At 37.8% G+C, this 16,171-nt stretch overlaps 1 protein-coding gene across 2 annotated transcripts in view; it reads right to left on the bottom strand.

Annotated features, from left to right (window-relative positions):
- The window catches only part of EXOC2 (exocyst complex component 2), a 283,378-nt gene that overhangs the window by 68,478 nt on the left and 198,729 nt on the right, over nt 1-16,171 (bottom strand). For both annotated transcript variants that reach the window (XM_006931507.5, XM_003985860.5), the window contains exon 23: nt 4,915-5,056. In XM_006931507.5, the coding sequence (XP_006931569.1) occupies nt 4,915-5,056 (142 nt within the window). The remainder of the gene's footprint in view (nt 1-4,914; nt 5,057-16,171) is intronic.

The raw sequence follows: 16,171 nt of genomic DNA, 5'->3' as shown, positions 1-16,171 counted from the left end.
CAGAAACATGGAATATGAAGTGTTTGCATCACAGATTCCAAACTACAGCTGACCCTTGAACAATGCAGAGTTTGGGGTGCTGACTCCTGAACAATGGAAAATCCACTGTAACTTTGTGCAAAAAGTTAATTACTAATAGCCTACTGTTGACCAGAAGTCCTACCAATAACATAAACAGTCAATTAACACATATTTTGTATATTCTGTGTATTATTTAGTATATATAATACATACAATATATATTATATATTTATATATTATATATAATACATTTCTACTGTATTCTTACAATAATGTAAGCTACAAAAAAAGAAAATGTTATTAAAGAAATGAAGAAGAGGAAATACATTTTCAGTGCTGTGCTGTGTTAAAAAAAAATTCATGTATGAGTGGAACTGTATAGTTCAAACCTGTGTGTTCAAGGGTCAGCTGTATAGCATCAGAGGTAGCTTCAGTGAGAACAGTCTCAACTGGGGGGGCAGGGATGTGGCAGGCTTCAGGGGATGAGAGAGATCAAGTGACACAAGAACACAGATAGCCCTAGCATGGACTCTTTGAGGGAAGACATAACTTTTTATTTTTATTTATTTATTTATTTATTTTTTAAATTTTTTTTTTCAACGTTTATTTATTTTTGGGACAGAGAGAGACAGAGCATGAACGGGGGAGGGGCAGAGAGAGAGAGGGAGACACAGAATCGGAAACAGGCTCCAGGCTCCGAGCCATCAGCCCAGAGCCCGACGCGGGGCTGGAACTCACGGACCGCGAGATCGTGACCTGGCTGAAGTCGGACGCTTAACCGACTGCGCCACCCAGGCGCCCCAGACATAACTTTTTAAAAGCTGGGTTGTAAAGAGAAGAGTGATGGGGATTGTGATTTACAGTTAGGGCGACAACAGCTGCTAGTTTAGTGCTTAATGTCCTACCCCCTGGATTCACAAGAAATTATAAATAATCTGGTTATTTTAAGATTGCTAAAATTTAGAAAATTAGAACCACAGGTAGTAAGTGGTAATTATATGCAAGTCACTTAGTCAGATGTTATAAGGACACAAATTAACTAAAGCCATCTGCCTGCAAGAGACTTAAAACTTAGGATGTACATGCCTGTGTGCATGTGTGTGTTTGCACGTACATGGCCTGTCTATAACAACTGCTTTATTTTTGAATATCTGGGATTGCTAAACTATTTCCACAAAAGTTTGGCATAGCAAGGCTCAGGCTTTTCTTTCCCTATGAGAGAATTTTTTTTTTAAATTTTTTTTTCAACGTTTATTTATTTTTGGGACAGAGAGAGACAGAGCATGAACGAGGGAGGGGCAGAGAGAGAGGGAGACACAGAATCGGAAACAGGCTCGAGGCTCTGAGCCATCAGCCCAGAGCCTGACGCGGGGCTCGAACTCCCGGACCGCGAGATCGTGACCTGGCTGAAGTCGGACGCTTAACCGACTGGCCACCCAGGCGCCCCTCCTATGAGATAATTTATTTATGTATACACAAGGTGAGGTGTTACAAATGAAAAAGGAAAAGTGGTCACCAGATGCCATCCCTCTCAGCAGTCTTAGAAGGTGAAAGCAGCCCAGACAAAGGAGAAGCAGTTATCAGGCTGGTCCACAGCACTTGGCAATTTTTGTCTAATTCTTCTAAGACTGGGGAAAAGGGCAGGGCAGTGACATTTAGCTCACTAGCAGTGGTCCAGGAACAGTAAGGGTGATATCTCAGTATTGTGCACTGTTACCCTGAGTAGAAAATAGATTTTACTGAAAACGCTTCTAATATCCATCCCTTGGAATTCTGAAACTTTCAGTCATTGCTCTACAAAAATACTTAAATAATTTGAAGTCTGTAAATGTGAAAAGAATCTCCTCACATCATTAAAAATTCCTCCAAAATTGGGGAATAAAAACAGATACAAGAATATATATATTATGTACATATACTAAAGAATTATAAAAGAGGTTAAAGGGTGTAGTAGGGATTCAGGAAAAAAGAGTCCTGTTGGGGTTGATGGAGGAAGACTTTCCAGAAAAACCACTCCTTTCATAGATGGACCCTGAAGCATGCACAGGCCAGCTAAGGAAGAGATGACCAGGAAGTGAAGACACTAGCAGAGGCACCCATGGTAGCTACAAAGAGGTCATCCAAGTAGTCGCTGAACAAATATTTACTGACCAGACTTATGTACCAAGCAGTAGTTTAGATACTGGAGGTACAGAATTCAAGAGGCAAAATTTTGTTTGTGAATTTGCAAATTTGTGATGAATTCTTCTGGTGGCATTTCTCACCTGATTTGAATAAGGATACTACATTATCACTCCTCATCTAAGTATTCATGTTTCCCTGCAGAAATCCTTGCTGGGAATGTAACATAATATATGGCACATGCACTATGTCTTTTTAAAATCCAAAAATATTGAAATTCCAAAATCTGGGCCCAAGAGTTCTGAAAAGGGATTATAGACGAAAAATTCCAGAGGCTACTGACTGATGATCTTGAGAATGATAATTTGTTGTTAAAAGTCATGTGTGTTCACTTAAAGTGATAATTAACCCACTAACTATGACCTTATAGATTTAGCTGCAATAAGTTCAACCAGTATAAAGGCCAGTGCTGAAACCACATCTACAGCATTCTCCCTTGTAAGTAATTATTTTACAAGTAAAATATGAGTAGTTTTCACAGGTTAAATTTAAAACACCACACTTATTGCCCATTGGCCATGTCATTTCTTCAGGTTGGATGGCTAGTATGGTGATATTTAAGTTTAAGACCTGAATGATAAAAGGGAATCAGTTCTATGAAGGGAGAATTACTGCCTAAGCAAAGGGAAAAACCAGTCTTGAAGGGGTAAGGTGGAAGGATTTGGAAACAATAAGATATGGGCAACAAAAAGGCTCACTGTGCTAAAGTGCAGCTGGAGAGAGACCATGGAGTACACTCATGGATGATGGGCCAAGCAACCAGGGCACCAGTCAAGGGCCTGCCCTGTCCTGTTTTGCACATTTTACTGTAAATATAATGGGAAGATACTGCAAGGATTGTAAAATATGAACAGAATTTGAGTTAAACTTTAAAAGGATATATTTGGAGGCACCTGGGTAGATCAGTCGGTTAGGCATCTGAATCTTGATTTTGGCTCAGGTCATGATCTCATGGTTCGTGGGTTTGAGCCCCATGTCAGGCTCCATAGTAACAGTACAGAGCCTGCTTGGGATTCTCTCTCCTTTTTTCTAAAACTTCCTCACTCATGCTCAAGTGTGTGTGTTCTCTCTCTCTCTAAAGATAAATAAATACACTTAAAAAAAAAGAATTATCAAAGGATACATTTGGACGTGAACTATAATCCAGTTTGGACAAAGTATGTGTATAGAAAAGTAACAGAGTTTAAGGAAAAAAGATTAATTATGGCCAGCTGTAGGCAGAAGGACTCATATGACTATAATGATTGTCAGAAAATCAAATACTTATATAGTCACATAAAATATCTTTTTTTTTAAAATGTTTATTTATTTTTGAGAGAGAGACAGATACAGAGTGCAAGCAGGGGAGGGGCAGAGAGAGAATCCGAAGCAGGCTCCAGGCTCCAAGCCATCAGCACAGAGCCCAACATGGGGCTCAAACTGAGCCATGAGATCATGACCTGAGCCGAAGTCGGATGCCCAACTGACCGAGCCACCCAGGTGCCCCAAATATCTTTAATTTAATGATTATGGTTTTTAGTTTTGACTTCTAGCATCAAAATTATGTTATCACCTAATATTAACACCACACAATAAAAATCCAAAGGTATTTAAAGATTAAACAATTTAATCACCATCTAAGAAATGCACTACACAATAAAAAAAAAAGGGTTTAAACAATTAGGTAAAAGAATGAAAATTAACTCAAGCCTATTAACAATTCACTGCTATATCTACATATATACATCTAAACAGAATCTATGCCTAATATCAACATGACCATTTCTATGTAAGGTTCTTATAAAAAAGGTTAATAGGGAGCCTGGTTTTACGTATTTCACACTATTTCAATCTACACATAATCCACACATAATCATAAACATTTGACGCATCAAGAAGTTTGATTCAGCAAGCAATAGTTATTTTTAAAATATGTATCATGAAGTGATTTAAATGACTTCATTTGATGTCACAGAAATAATACTGGAACTGTGTCAATCATCCTTCTGTGGTCCAATTTTCTTTGCTAAATTACTATAATGATCATACTCTTACACATTTTTCCTCTATCTTTCACCTTTTCAGCATTAATAATTAGGTCATATATAGAAGTGACCAGATTTCTTAAATTTTTGGATGATAGTCACAAAGTTATCATATAAAACTGTCACTCATGGTATATCTATGCAATGAAGCCACATCGCGGGAAAAAGGTACATGTTACTAAAATGATTGAATACTATAAGGTGTAACTAATTATCTTCTGGAATTCAGGAATAATTTTAAGTCTTAAATATTAATAATATAAAGTACACTAATATCCAAACTATCAAAAATGGGTTTAAGCTAGTAAAACGTTAAAATCAAACTAATCCCTGAGTAAATATGAGAAAAAATGTGAATAAAAGAAAAGCATTTTAAGAATATGCTAATTGAGGGGCACCTGGGTGACTAAGTTGGCTAAGTGACTGACTCTTGATTTTGGCTCAGGTCATGATCTCACAGTTTGTGGGTCTGGGCCCCGCATCAGGCTCTGCACTGTCATTATGGAGCCTGCTTGGGATTCTCTCCTTCTCCCTCTATCTCTGCCCCTCCTTGGCAATCGTGCTCTCTCTCAAAATAAATAAACTTAAAAAAAAAAGAATATACTGATTGATAATATCGTATCCATATTTATTACTCTAGATGTACTAGACTACTTTTAGAGAACTTCAGTAAATTGAAACCATTTACCTGTTGGTGGCAGGCAGTCTTTCCAATCAAAATAGCCTGCATAAATTCCAGGTTCTAAGGAGCCAACGATAGGATCTGCTTTCAACTCAATGTAATTTTCAAAGAGTCTTTGGTCTAATTCTTTCAATGAGACCATGCTAACCTGTAAACACATAATAAAGAAAAACTGTGAGTTGTCTATTTGAGCATGAAGGAAAAAGTCAAATAATAGAAATACTTCAGTATATTTTAAAAATACTTATAATTTTTCCTACAAAAATCATGATTTTTATTTATTTTCAGTAACAAAGACCACAGGTATTTAACAAGAACTAATTACCACATATGGACTATACACAGAAAGTTCAGCCTACATGAACTGCAAGTTCCTGCTGGTAGTGGGAATAGAACAGGGTAAGGAAGGTAGCCTCAGTCCTACAAGTCTGTGCCTGGTCTCACTGGTACTCAAGAGGCCAAGACGTTGCAGAGTAGGTAGGTAGAGTCCTAAATTTGAGAGTAAAGAATCTGTGGGCCCCAGGGCCTCTGCAGTGGACTATTGGTGATCTGTCTGCCTCTACACCACATAGTCTAGCAGCTATAAACAGGAATATCTGTGAAGAAGTAAAATTCAGATGTAGAAAAGACAAGCAACAACTTGAACTTAGAAAAATAATGAAAACATTTAAGGAGATTAATGTACAATACAACACAAGACTTTATGGAGATAATACACATGATTTCAAAAAGCTAACAACTGAGTACATTAATTGGAGCAACCAATGGTCACTACTGAGACTGAAATTGAGTGTAATAAGTACTTCAAAGCACTGAGTAAAATGTAAAGGGGTGGAAATTAGGAAGGAAGAGACTTAGATCCAGGAACTCTTATATGCAAAGAGACAGAAATTCAAATAGGATAATATGAGCGGTCACAGAAGAGATAATAAACAAGCAATAGTGGGGCGGAGTTAAGAAGGCAGACTAGTAAGAGGCTCCTGGGCTCGTCTTGGCCCTCGAACACAGCTAGAACAACGAACCATTTTGAACACCTAGGAAATCGATCTGAGGATTAATAGAACAATCTGCCTAATTTGAGGGACAAAACAGGGCTGGTACCTGGTGTGGAGAGGTGAACTGGGGGAGAGAAGAGCTGCAGTGATGCAGAGGGGAAGGAGAGGAACAAAGAGAGATGGGGAGAGTGCAGTGTGTCATCTTTGCTCAAGAAAGTATTCCCCATGAATGCAGCTAGAGAGAAAGAGTGAATACATGCACAGGGGACTGCACAAGAAAATTGTTCCCCAATATCAATGGCAGAGAAAAAAGGAAAGCGTTCCAATACTACAAGTTTTTTATACACAGTGGAACACAGAGTCTGAAGTTTCAGAGGTCAGTGCCTGGCAGTGCTCCACTAAGAAAGCAGGGCAGAGGCCTAGGAGCAGACAGTACAGTCTGAGATCCCCTGGGTGGCATAGGGAGAAGCACTTCCCCTGCTTAGAGTGCATTTGGTAGTGGCGATAAGGCCTCTGCGAGGCAAAAGACCGGGCAGGCACCATCCCATCAAGCTTCTATGTTCACCCATATAAGAACAAAGATGCTGGCTGAGGGCAGCAAACCCTCGCACCAGCTGTATATTGCAATTTACCCTGAAGTCTGAGCTGCTGCTGCTGCACAGATGCATGATCATTTCCTGGTCTCAGTGCGGGGAGACCCTCCCCCAGAGGATCATTTTGAGTCCAAACCTCAGGGTTTTTTTAAGTGCAGTGTTTTGAAGCAGCCAAGCCTGAGGTAAAACTGTGGAAGGAGGCACCAACTGGTAGGTGAACAACTCTGGGGTAGGTGGGGAGCTGACAGAAGCAGGGAACACAGGAGAGGTAATCCTCTGTCAGTGAGAATACTAACAACTTCCTCCTCTGGAGATTTGAGAGTTGGCAGAGCCAGTTTCACCATTAGCCCAACAGGGACAGACTCCAGTGAGCTAAACAGCACCACCAAACAGAGAATGGAGCCATTACACCAAAGCCACACTGCCCACTCCAGGTACAGCTCCACTGTAGCAAGCTGACCTGAGAAACTAAGTGGCAGTATCCTCCCCAACAGGACCAGCACAAATCCCTTCCATGTGCTCAGTCTACTATACATAGAGTATTGCAAAATTTCAGCACTAGGAGAAACTGGATCTAGATTCACTCGGGTTCCTTTTTGTTTGTTTGAATTTTGCTTCTTTTTTGTTGTTGTTGTTATTGTTGTTGGTGTTGTTTTCTTTTGTTTCTTTGATACAGAAAGAGCAAATTTTTTAAATTTTATTTTATATATTTATTTCAACTTTTAGTTTTTTTTAAATTTTAATGTCTTTTCTTCTTTATTCTTTTAAACATTTTTTTTTAATGTTTATTTATTTTTGAAAAAGAAAGACAGAGTGCAAGCAGGAGAGGAGCAGAGAGAGAGAGGGAGACATCAAAATCCATTGGAAGCAGGCTCCAGGCTCTGAGCTGTTGGCAGGGAGCCCGATACAGGGCTTGAACTCATGAGCTGTGAGATCATGATCTGAGCTAAAGGAGGATGCTTAACAGACTGAGCCTCCCAGGTGCCCCATTTTCTGCTTTTTTCTTATACCTATATTCTATCAAGCTTCTCTTAACAAGCAGACCAAAACACACCTAGGATCTAGCTTCCTTTATTTGATTTTTTAAAAGATGTTTAATTTTTTATTTCATTCTATTTATTATTATTATTGTTACTATCATCATCATCATCATCATCATCATCATTTTTTCTTCCTCCAAAATGACAAGACAGAGGAGTTCATCTCAAATGAAAGAACAGGACAAATGACAGCCAGGAATCTTATCAATGCAGATATAAGTAAGATGCCTAAACTAAAATTTAAAATCATGATTTATGGGGCACCTGCGTGGCTCAATGAGTTAAGTGTCTGATTCTTGGTTTCAGCTCAGGTCATGATCTCATGGTTTGTGAGTTCAAGCCTTGGGTCAGGCTATGTGCTGGTGGAGCGGAGCCTCCTTGGGATTCTCTCCTTTTGCCCCTGCCCCCCGCTAGCACTTACTCACTCTCTCTCTGTCAAAACAAATAAAAAATAAAAACACGATTGTAAGGATACTAGCTGGGCTTGAAAAAAGCATATAAGACCCCAGAGAATCCCTTTATGCAGAGATATAAGAACTAAAATCTAGTCAGGCCAAAATTAAAAATGCTATCACCAAGATAGATGTAAACCCAAAAGGAGGCCATAAAAACGAGAATAGACAAGGCAGAGGAGCAAATTAGTGATACAGAACACAAAATTATGGAAAATAATGAAGCTGAAAAGAGGAGGGAAACAAAAGTCAGGGATCACAAAGACAGACTTAGGAACTCAGTGATTTATTAAAACCTAATAACATTCATATCATAGGAGTCTCAGAAGATGAAGAGAGAGAAAAAGAAGCACAAGGTTTATGTGAACATATTATAGCTGAAAACTTCCCTAATTTGGGGAAGGACCAAGACATCAAAATCCAAGAAACACAGAGACCTCCCATTAAGTTCAACAAAAGTTGGGGCACCTGGGTGGTTCAGATGATTAAGCATCTGACTTCGGCTCAGGTCATGATCTCACAATTCATGGTCTCAAGCCCCACATCAGGCTCTGCACTGAGAGCTTAAAGCCTGCTTTGGATTCTCTGTCTCCCTCTCTCTCTCTGCCCTTCCTCCACTTGTGCTCTCTCTCTCTCAAAAGTAAATAAACAAACATTACTGCTGTTTAACATAGTGCTGGAAGCTCTAGCATCAGCAATCAGACAACAAAAGGAAATCAAAGGCATTAAAATTGGCAAAGATGAAGTCAAGCTTTCGCTTTCTGCAGATGACATGATATTATACATGGAAAATCCGATAGACTCCACCAAAAGTCTACTAGAACTGATACCTGAATTCAGCAAAGTTGCAGGATACAAGATCAATGTACAGAAATCAGTTGCATTCCTATACACTAACAATGAAGCAACAGAAAGACAAATAAAGAAACTGATCCCATTCACAATTGCACCAAGAAGCATAAAATACCTAGGAATAAATCTAACCAAAGAGGTAAAGGATCTGTATGCTGAAAACTATAGAAAGCTTATGAAGGAAATTGAAGAAGATTTAAACAAATGGAAAGACATTCCCTGCTCATGGATTGGAAAAATAAATATTGTCAAAATGTCAATACTACCCAAAGCTATCTACACATTCAATGCAATCCCAATCAAAATTGCACCAGCATTCTTCTCCAAACTAGAACAAGCAATCCTAAAATTCATATGGAACCGCAAAAGGCCCCGAATAGCCAAAGGAATTTTGAAGAAGAAGACCAAAGCAGGAGGCATCACAATCCCAGACTTTAACCTCTACTACAAAGCTGTCATCATCAAGACAGCGTGGTATTGGCACAAAAACAGACACATAGACCAATGGAATAGAATAGAAACCCCAGAACTAGACCCACAAACGTATGGCCAACTCATCTTTGACAAAGCAGGAAAGAACATCCAATGGAAAAAAGACAGCCTCTTTAGCAAATGGTGCTGGGAGAACTGGACAGCAACATGCAGAAGGTTGAAACTAGACCACTTTCTCACACCATTCACAAAAATAAACTCAAAATGGATAAAGGACCTAAATGTGAGACAGGAAACCATCAAAACCTTAGAGGAGAAAGCAGGAAAAGACCTCTCTGACCTCAGCCGTAGCAATCTCTTACTCGACACATCCCCAAAGGCAAGGGAATTAAAAGCAAAAGTAAAATACTGGGACCTTATGAAGATAAAAAGCTTCTGCACAGCAAAGGAAACAACCAACAAAACTAAAAGGCAACCAACGGAATGGGAAAAGATATTCGCAAAGGACATATCGGACAAAGGGCTAGTATCCAAAATCTATAAAGAGCTCACCAAACTCCACACCCGAAAAACAAATAACCCAGTGAAGAAATGGGCAGAAAACATGAATAGACACTTCTCTAAAGAAGACATCCGGATGGCCAACAGGCACATGAAAAGATGTTCAGCGTCGCTCCTTATCAGGGAAATACAAATCAAAACCACACTCAGGTATCACCTCACGCCAGTCAGAGTGGCCAAAATGAACAAATCAGGAGACTCTAGATGCTGGAGAGGATGTGGAGAAACGGGAACCCTCTTGCACTGTTGGTGGGAATGCAAATTGGTGCAGCCGCTCTGGAAAGCAGTGTGGAGGTTCCTCAGAAAATTAAAAATAGACCTCCCCTATGACCCAGCAATAGCACTGCTAGGAATTTATCCAAGGGATACAGGAGTACTGATGCATAGGGCCACTTGTACCCCAATGTTCATAGCAGCACTCTCAACAATAGCCAAATTATGGAAAGAGCCTAAATGTCCATCAACTGATGAATGGATAAAGAAATTGTGGTTTATATACACAATGGAGTACTACGTGGCAATGAGAAAAAATGAAATATGGCCTTTTGTAGCAACGTGGATGGAACTGGAGAGTGTGATGCTAAGTGAAATAAGCCATACAGAGAAAGACAGATACCATATGGTTTCACTCTTATGTGGACCCTGAGAAATTAACAGGAACCCATGGGGTAGGGGAAAGAAAAAAAAAAAACAGGTTAGAGTGGGAGAGAGCCAAAGCATAAGAAACTCTTAAAAACTGAGAACCAACTGAGGGTTGATGGGGGGTGGGAGGGAGGAGAGGGTGGGTGATGGGTATTGAGGAGGGCACCTTTTGGGATGAGCACTGGGTGTTGTATGGAAACCAATTTGTCAATAAACTTCATATAAAAAAAAATAAACTTAAAAAAAATGGAAAAAAAAATAAAATAAACAAACATTAAAAAAAAATTCAACAAGAGCCAGTTATCATCAAGGCATATCATAGTCAAATTCACAAAACACAGAGAGAAAGAAAGCATCATGAAAGCGACAAGGGAAGAAAAGTCCTTAACCTACAAAGGAAGAAAGATCAGGTTGTAGCAGAACTGTCCACAGAAACTTGGCAGGCCAGAGAGAAGTGGCAGGATACATTCAGTGTGCTGAATTGGAAAAATATGCAGTGAAGAATTCCTAATCTAGCAAGGCTGTCATTCAGAATAGAAAGAGAGATAAAGAATTTCCCAGACAAACACTAAAGGAATTTGTGACCACTAAACTAGCCCTGCAAGAAGTTTTAAGGGGGACTCTTTGAGAAAAGGTCCTTAGAAAGGACCAGAGAGGATCACCAGAAACATCAACTATACAGGCAATACAATGGCACTAAATTCAATCTTTCAATAATCACTATGAATGTAAAAGGACTACATTTACATAGGGTAACAGAATGGATACAAAAAACAGGAGCCATCTATGTACTGCCTACGAGAGACTCATTTTAGACCTAAAGACACCTGCAGATTGAAAGAGAAGGGATGGAAAAACATCTATCATGCTAATGGACATCAAGAGAAAGCAGTAGTACCCATACTTATATCAGACAAACCAGATTTTAAAACAAACACTGTAACAAGAGACGAAGAAGAACATTATATCATAATTAAGGGGTCTATGCATCAGGAAAACCTAACAAGTGCAAGAATTTATGTCCCTAACATGGAAGAACTAAAATACATAAATCAACTAATAACAAACATAAAGAAACTCACTGATAATAAAACAACAATAATAGGGGACTTTAACACCCAAATTATAGCAATGGGCAGATTATCTGAGCAGAAAATCAACAAGGAACCAATGGATTTGAGCAACACACTGGACCCAATAGACTTAACAGATATATACAGAACTTTCATCCTAAAGCAGAATACACATTCTTTTTGAGTGCGCATGGGAAATTCTCTGGAATAGGTCACACACAGGGTCATAAATCAGTCCTCAACAAGTGCAAAAAGACGGAGATCATAGTATGCATATTTTCAGATCACAATGCTATGAAATTTGGTGTAAACCACAAGAAAAAATTTGGAAAGCCCTCACATACATGGAGGTTAAAGAACAACCTACTAAACAATGAATGGATTAACCAGAAAATTAAAGAAGAAATTTAAAAAAAATACATGGAAGCAAATGCAAATGAAAACATGACAGTCCAAAACCTTTGGGATGCAGCAAAGGCTAAGAGGAAAGTATATTGCAATTCAGGCCTATCTCTAGAAGCAAAAAAGGTCACAAATATATGATCTAAACTTACACCTAAAGAAGCTAGAAAAGAAACAGCAAATAAAACCTAAAGTCAGCAGAAGACGGGGAATAAAGATTAGAGCAGAAATAAATGATACAGAAACAAACAAAAAACAGTGTAACAGATCAACAAAACTAAGAGATGGTTCTTTAAAGAATTAACAAAATTGTTAAACCCCCTAGTCAGACATATCAAAAAGAAAAGAGAAAGGACCCAAAAGATAAAAGCATGGATGAAAGAGGAGAGATCACAATGAACATCACAGAAATAAAAACAGTTGTAAGAGAACACCATGAAACATTATATGCCAACAAATTGGGCAATCTGGAAGAAATGGACAAATTCCTAGAAACATACAAATTACAACTGAAACAGGAATAAATAGAAAATTTGGACAGACCCATAACCAGCAAAGAAATTGAATCGGTTATCAAAAATCTCCCAACAAACAAGAATCCTGAGCCAGATGACTTCCAAGGGGAATTCTATCAGACATTTAAAGAAGAGTTAACATCAATTCTTCTCAAACTATCCCCCCAAAATAGAAGGAAAACTTCCAAACTCATTCTTACAAAGCCAGAATAACCTTGATTCCAAAATCAAAGAGCCCACTTAAAAGGAGAATTTAGGTCAATATCCCTGATGATGGATGCAGAAAGTCTCAACAAGATACTAGCAAATCAAATTCAACAGTACATTAAAAGAATTATTCACCATGATCAAGTGGAATTCATTGCTGGACTGCAGGGCTGGTTCAACATTCACAAATCAATCAACATGATACATCACATTAATAAAAGAAAGGATAAGAACCATATGATCCTGTCAAAAGATGCAGAAAAAGCATTTGACAAAATACAGCATCCTTTCTCAGTAAAAACCCTCAAGAAAGTGGGGATAGAAGGAACATACATTAACATTATAAAGGCCATGTATGAAAGACCCACAGTTAATACCATCCTCAATGGGGAAAAACTGAGAGCCTTCACTCTTAGGTGAGGAAAAAGACAAGGATGTCCACTGTCACCATTAGTATATAATACATAATAAAGAAGTCTTAGCCTCAGCAATCAGACAACAAAAAGAAATAAAAGGCATCCAAATCTGCAAGGAAGAAGTCAAACTTTCACTATTTACAGATGACGTAACAGTATATGTAGAAAACCTGAAAGACTCCACCAAACAATTGTTAGACCTAACACATGAATTCAGCAAAGTCATAGGACATGAAATCAACGTACAGAAATCTGTTGCATTTCTATACACCAATAACAAAGCAGCAGAAAAAGAAATCAAGGAATCGATCCCATTTACAGTTGCACCAAAACCAATAAGATATCTAGGAATAAACCTAAAGAGGTAAAAGATCTGTACTCTGAAAACTATAGAAGACTTATGAAAGAGATTGAAGAGGACACAAAAAAATGGAAAAGTATTCCATACTCATGAATTAGAAGAACAAACACTGTTGAAATGAATATACTAGCCAAAGCAATCTACACATTTGATGTAATCCCTATCAAAATACCACTAGCATTCTTTGCAGAGCCAGATCAAACAATCCTAAAATTTGTATGGAACCACAAAAGACCCTGAATAGCCAAAGCAATCCTGAAAAAGAAAAACAAAACTGGAGGCATCCAATTCCAGATTTCAAGCTATATTACAATGCTGTAATCATCAAGACAGTATGGTACTGGCATAAAAATAGACACACAGATCAATGGAACAAAATAGAAAACCCAGAATGGACTCACAACTTTATGGTCAACTCATCTTCGACAAAGCAGGAAAGAATAACCAAAGGAAAAAAGTCTCTTCAACAAATGGTGCTGGAAAAACAGGATGACGCAGAAGAATGAAACTGGACCACTTTCTTACACCATGCTCAAAAATAAATTCAAAATGGATGAAAGTCCTAAATGTGAGACAAGAAGCCATCAAAATCCTAGAGGTTACAGACAGTAACATCTTTGACATTGGCTGTAGCAACTTCTTACTAGATATGTTTCCTGAGAGAAGGAAAACCAAAGCAAAAATTAACTACTGGGACGTCATCAAAATAAAAAGCTTCTGCACAGTGAAGGAAATAAACAAGAAAACTAAAAGGCAACCGACGGAATGGGAGAAGGTATTTGCGAATGACATATCAGATAAAGGGTTAGTATCCAAAATCTATAAAGAACTTATCAAACTCAACACCCAAAAAACAAATAACCCAGTTAAGAAATGGGCAGAGGACATGAATAGACACTTTTCAAAGAAGACATCCAGATGGCTAACAGACACATAAAAATGCTCAACATCACTCATCATCAGGGAAATCTCAAAACCACAATGACATACCACCTTACACCTGTCGGAATGGCTTAAAATTAACAACACAAGAAACAACGGGTGTTGGTGAGGACGTGGAGAAAGGGGAACCCTCTTACATTGTTGGTGGGAATGCAAAATGGTGCAGCCACTCTGGAGAACAGTATGGAGGTCATTAAAAAAAACTAAAAAATAGAACTACCCTACAATCAAGCAATTGCACTAATAGTATTTATCCAAATGATTCAAAAATACAGATTCAAAGGGGTATATTCATGCCAATGTTTACAGCAGCATTATCAACAATAGCTAACCTACAGAGAGAGCCCATATGTCTATCAACTGATGAATGGATAAATATACCACATCTGTGGTATATACAAAAAATGAAATATTACTCGGACATCAAAAAGAATGACATCTTGCCATTTGCAATGATGTGGATGGAGCTAGAATGTATTAGGCTAAGCAAAATAGGTCAATCAGAAAAAAGACAAATACTATATGATTTCACTCATGTGGAATTTAGGAAATAAAACAGGTGAATCTATGGGAAGAGGGGGAAAAAAGAGAAGAAATGAAACAAAGCACAAGAGACTGTTAATGATAGACAACAAACTGGGTTGATGGAGGGATAATTGTGGGAGATGGGCTAGACGGGTATTAAGGAAGGCACTTGTTGTGATGAACACTGGGTGTTGTATGTAAGTGATGAATCACTGAATCCTACTCCTGAAACCAATATTGCACTGTATCTTAAATAACTAAAATTTAAATTAAAAAAAAAACCAAATAGAATAAAATATCTAGATCTACAGACTGACTTTGCAATTTGAATAGGCTTGCTGGGTTCCAGGCTAGACATATGAGATACTGCAAAAAACGTTTAAGTGCCTAATTTCTAAATATTTAAAAAAGAGAGAGAAAATTTTTAAGCTTCCAGCTCAAAAAAATAAATTACTTAAAAAGAATAATCAGTTTGACATCAGATTTTTCAGATGCAACACTAGAACTTAAAGTCATTGGAATAATATCCACAGGAATGGAATACTATATTAAGCCAAGATGTCATTCATTTAACAGAGTCTAAGAAACAGGTTTCTGGCCATGCAAAGATTCAAAGAATATATATCACCATACACTTGAGAAAGGGTTGACATCTAACAATAGTAAATATATCAGACTAAGACGGATGAACAATTGAGGATAACAGTGGCAGGCAATGAACTTTGAGTTCCCTTCTAGCCTCCCTCATCTCTCTTTTTCTAATAGTTAGAAACATAAACCTACAAGATGATTAGAGATATTCCAGACATGTGAAATGCAAATGCTAATACCTGAAAGAGAGGAGGCATCCAAAAAGGAAATACTAATAACAATCTATAATGACAACGAAAATACAACATATCAAAATCTATGTGACAGAGATACAGCAGTGGGTTTTATAACTAAAAATGCATTAATTAGAAAAAAAAAGTTTCATAGGAAGAGAAGGTTAAAATAAATGCTTTAATCTTCTCCCTCAGACAGCAAGAAAAAGAAAATTAAATTCATAGAAAGTACAAGGAAAAATTAAGAAGAGATATCAATTTTTTTTTAAGATTATTATTAGAGGAAAAAAACAATGCGAAAAGTGGGTTCTTTAAAGGGTTATTATAGTGTAATGTTAGTAAGTATGACAATTACAACTACAATCTACAAATAAGTTATAAAGAAGTGGAATTCTCTCAATAGATGACAAAAATGGACTTGATAAGTGTCC

The sequence above is a fragment of the Felis catus genome, chromosome B2 (genome assembly GCF_018350175.1).
Source record: "Felis catus isolate Fca126 chromosome B2, F.catus_Fca126_mat1.0, whole genome shotgun sequence".
NCBI lineage: Eukaryota > Metazoa > Chordata > Mammalia > Carnivora > Felidae > Felis > Felis catus.
This window is presented reverse-complemented; position numbering and strand designations above follow the sequence as displayed.